The sequence below is a fragment of the Propithecus coquereli genome, unplaced genomic scaffold (assembly GCF_000956105.1).
Source record: "Propithecus coquereli isolate 6110/MARCELLA unplaced genomic scaffold, Pcoq_1.0 Scaffold246, whole genome shotgun sequence".
NCBI lineage: Eukaryota > Metazoa > Chordata > Mammalia > Primates > Indriidae > Propithecus > Propithecus coquereli.
In genome coordinates this window covers 2,183,610-2,188,450 of record NW_012148019.1, presented here as the reverse complement: position 1 = coordinate 2,188,450, position 4,841 = coordinate 2,183,610, and the positions used below count along the sequence as shown (strand labels likewise).

Sequence of the window (4,841 nt, the reverse complement as noted above, 5' to 3'; positions counted from 1 at the left end):
TGGTGAAAAATTCTGAAACAATAAAGATTATATGCTAAACTTAAAAAAAAAAATAAAATAAAAGTCTCAAAAATCTGGAAGTAAATTTCTAAACTGTTTTAAAATCTTATAAATAAAGTGTTTCAATGGTCTGAAAATACTTTGCTAAAATACAGAAATGCTCTTCTGTCTAATGTTTGCAAGAACAACTGATTGACATTATGATATATAGGAAATTTTACTCGTCAATTAAAAAAACCTTTGCAAGATTGACTGATAGGATTGAAAAATAAGTATTATCACTCAAGAAATACAGCCAACGATGCACTTCTTCGATTTGGATTCATATTTCTTTGTGACATGGATTTTAATGACAGCAATGACAATCATTAAAAACAAGTATTAAACAGAACTTAGAAGCAGATCTTTGAATAGCTTTATCACTAAGTATTAACCTGTGATTATAAAAATTATGAGGCTTGTTCAATCACAGTTTTTTGAACCATTAGTGAAAATTATTCTAAAATACTGTTTATTTTAGTTTGACGTTTTGTATATGTTTTATAATGTACAAAACATGTCAACAGAGTAATTCTTGTATGTAAATTATAAATAGTAAGTTAGAAATGACTTGCTCAAAGATTTTTTGGGCAGAGTGGTATTTGGATAAACAATGTTTAGAGACTACTATTTTATAAAGCCATGCCGTACAAATGAGTAAGGGGACAGAAGAAAAACAATAACTGGAGGTAAGAAAATGGATCAGAAAGGAAAATAAATGGTAGATGAAAAAAAGACAAACTTTTCCATTTTTAAATACTTATACTAGTAAATATGGATACACATAGTTCCTCTAAGAGTTTACAATCTTGTAAGCTTTCTAATTATACCATAACAATTCAGTATTAAAATAGAGTATGTATAGAAAGGTACTTTCTAAATAATCCTATATCATAAAAATTAAATTCTAGAATACCAAAAATTAACTATATGATCCCATGGAGATAAATTCCTGATGGTCTTTTGCCAAAGAAGAGGTTAATGTAGTAGCACCATGAGACACCAATGATGCTGGGATGTTCTTCCTAACTTCATTCAACAAATATGTGTTGAGTCCCGCTATGTGACAGGCATTCTGCTATCCTTTTTCTTCTTCATATTGGTTGTCATAAGAATTTCTCCCAAGCCTAGGGATCCCCTGGATCTATACTTCCAGCCTTAACATAATTACTCCTCCACTCTTGGTAACTGTATGTTCATAATATGCTAACAGAACTGTAATATAATGTAATGTTTCATCAGTAGTATTCCCATATAACACGATGTCTCGGCCTTTCAAATTTCTAATTTAAGAAATATTAAAATGAATCGAATTCATGTTATCAATTTTGTAAGATAAAATATTTGTACGTTAAGTTTACTTATAATAAGAGATTCCTGTGTAAATTTTGATTATAAATAGGGACAGGAAGTGGGAGTAAATGAAGTAAACTAAGACATTCTTTGGAAATTATTATTTCATGTTGTGCTGGTTAAGAAGTGCACAGGCTCAGCTCTTCAGAATGGTGGAATAATTCTATTTGTTCTGGTAATTACAGAATTGTGGCATCTTCTCTCTCCTGTCAGGAACATGCTTCTGCCCTTATTGGCTGAAGGGATGGAAGAAAAATAATCTGACATAAATCCTTAAAAATGGTCACATCCCAGATTAATTTCATTGAGGAAAAAATTTCAGCATACTAAGTAAAGAGTGAAGATAATAATTAGAACTCAAAAACTAACTATTGATCGTCTCAAAAACAAAATTTCAGAGGCAGGAACTTTCTGCACTTAAAAATCCACTGAAAATCACCTGAGAAATTATTATATAAGCTTCCATTTTTCCCTCCCCCTCCTGCCTCAATCGGATAGGGACGGCCTGGTTTTTTCTTGAAGAAAACCCCCAGACAAGGCAAAGTATAACCTCGCAAATCCTTATAAGTACATACGTGGCGCTGAAGTTCAATGTTACCATTGTTAATTTCATTGCCTATCTTCAAAAGCCACTGTTGCATCATGTTAAATATATTTTCTTGGAGTGCCCTGGAGGAAAAATCAAGTAAAATAAAGATAAATAATTTGCTTAGAGCTGTGGTCCCCAAACCCTGGGCCACAGACCACTACCAGTCTGTGGCCTTTTAGGAACCAGGCCGCTCGGCAGGAAGTGAACTGTGGGCAGGTGAGCGAAGCTTCATCTCTGTTTACAGCTGCTCCCGTCACTCACATCACAGCCTGAGCTCCGCTCCTGTCAGATCAGCAGCAGCATCAGATTCTCACAGGAGCACGAACCCCACTGTAAACTGCGCATGGAAGGATCTAGGCTGTGGCTCCTTATGAGAATCTAATACCTGACAACCTGAGGTGGAGCTGAGGCGGTGATGCTGGCGCTGGGGAGCGGCTGCAGATACAGATGATCATTAGCAGAGAGGTTCGACTGCACAATAAATGTAATAATGTGCTTGAATCATCCTGAAACACCCCCCTGACCCCCAGTCCGTGGAAAAATTGTCTTCCATGAAACTGGTCCCTGTGCCAAAAAGGTTGGGGACCACTGGCTTAGAGTATAAAAGTAATCATCAGTTAGGAGAAAGAGTTTTATTTGGGTAGGCGCAGTAAACTTAGGTGTGACGATTTCTTGAGAACTCAGCAAAAGGTGAGTAAAAGCCCCGGACTGTCTGGTGTGATGGCTCAGTCGCTGACGCTGACGCAGCCTTCCTAACCCAGGTCGGTAGCAACTGGCCTGATGCGCTGTGGACAAAGCAGATCCCACCTGCAACACTAGCTCTCTACTGTGAACACTTAACGCCCTTTATATTCACTTCCGGGCCAGTAGGCTCTTCTCACATAATGAGAGGAATGAAATTTTAAAATTCTCTCGATGACTGACTTCCAGCATAACTGTGTGGGCAGCGTGAGAAGCAAGGCTGGCCAATTCCCCAGTGAAAATGGTTAAAATCATTTTTTAACATACCATTTAAAGCCTCTGGAAACGGTACTAAAGATAAACGAAAATGGCAGAAACATCTCCTGAAGAAAATCCTTGCAGGTTCAGTGAGAAAGGCAAGAACCTACGGCACTTAAAACCAGCCTTCTCCCTCTCTTCTTCAGCTTCCTGAGGCAGAAACTCCACTCCGGAGGGCTGCGGCCAAGGACGCAGGCTCCCTCTCCCTCAGCTCCCAGGTAATTTTCCTCCCGGGGGAAAGAGGACATCAAGGTTTCTTATCCTGCCCCCACTGTCTGTTACTTGGTCTAGGTAGCAGGCAAGTGCAGGGGAGAAGTGGGGGTCCCCTCCTCCGCCCAGCCCACACCTACGCAATAGAATGGAGACTCTGCCTGAGGCACAGCACGCTGAGAACGCTGGGGCCTGATTTCCCGGGTTTGCGAGGAGGCGGCCGCTCCACTGCAGGAGAGACGACCCAAGAGGACCTGAGGCTGCTACTCTCCCCTATCAAAAGTGCTCAGCTCCCACAACGTGAGTGTCCCTCAGAGAGAAGGTTGCCCTTGTTCCTACACCCAGCCTCTGGAGTCCTACCTCAGAGATTTTGCCTGGAGGGAGAGGAAGCCAAGAAAACAGCTCCTAAACTATAGGTAAACTATTTAATAGTCTGCAGGAAAGAACCAGCGAACAGGACAGCTGGGAGGAGGCCACTTGGAATGAGAAATTATCAAACACTGATCTCAGGAACTATTCTTTCCAAGGAGGCAGAACGATATGAGACTGGTTTGTAGAGCGATATATGTCCCAGAGAATTATTGAAAACAATAGAGCTACCAAACAGAAATTAGTGGTGTTTAATGGCTGGGTGTGACAGAGAAAAAGAGGAAGACAGCTTTGACAAAATGCTGTCATTGCAGAGTGACTGTGGGCACACCTGAAGCTGCACCTCCCTGGGAACAACATTGGAGGTTCAACAGCAGGAAGAGGGGGGCCGTAACCACAGTTGCTACAGTATATCATCTAATATGTTCAATCTCCAACAAAAACTTACAAGGCATGCAAACACACAAGAAAGTATGCCATATACATCAGAAAAAAGCAGGCAGTAGAAAACACCTACTAGAGTGACTGGACATTTGGTTTTTCAAAAACAGACTTCAGAGTAGCCATGATAAACATGTTCACAGAACTAAAGGAAACCATAATTAGAGAAATAAAGGAAGGTATGATGACAATGTTGCAGAAAATAGAGAATATAAATATAAAAATATAGATTGGAAAAAAGAAACAAATGAAAATTCTAGAGTGAAAAAGTACAATAGTGAAATTTTTAAAAAAGCAGGGCTCAACACTAAATATGACCTGACAGAAGATAGAATAATTGAATTTGAAGATAATTTGATGGAGATTGTACCAGCCAAAGAACAAAGAGAAAAAACGATGCAGAAAAATGAAGATGACCTCAGAGAAATATGGGATAACATTCAGCAAACCAAGAACACATAAAGGGAGCACTGCAAGTAGAAAAAAGATAAAGGAGCAGAAAAAAATATTAAAAGAAGCGATAGCTAAAAACTCCTCAAATTTATTGAAAAACAACAACTAACACTCAGGAAGCTGAAAAATTTCCAAGAAGGATAAACACAAAGAGATCCACAATCAGATACATCAGAGTAAAAATGCCAGAAGTCAAAATAAGGAGAAAATCTTGAAAGCAGCAAGAAAAAACAAAGCATAACTTACAAGGGAAATCCAATAGGATTAAGAGCTGACTTCTCAGAATAAATGACAGAGGCAAAAAGGCAACGAGATAACATATTCTTACTGCTTAAAGCAGTAACTGTCAATCAAGAGTTCTGTATCCAGCAAAGGTATCTTTCAAAAA

At 38.9% G+C, this 4,841-nt stretch overlaps 1 protein-coding gene across 1 annotated transcript in view; it reads right to left on the bottom strand.

Moving 5' to 3' along the window:
• AXDND1 (axonemal dynein light chain domain containing 1) overlaps positions 1–4,841 on the bottom strand; it is a 104,449-nt gene that overhangs the window by 22,262 nt on the left and 77,346 nt on the right. The window contains 1 exon segment of the mRNA XM_012646528.1: positions 1,968–2,061. Within this exon segment, the coding sequence (XP_012501982.1) occupies positions 1,968–2,061 (94 nt within the window).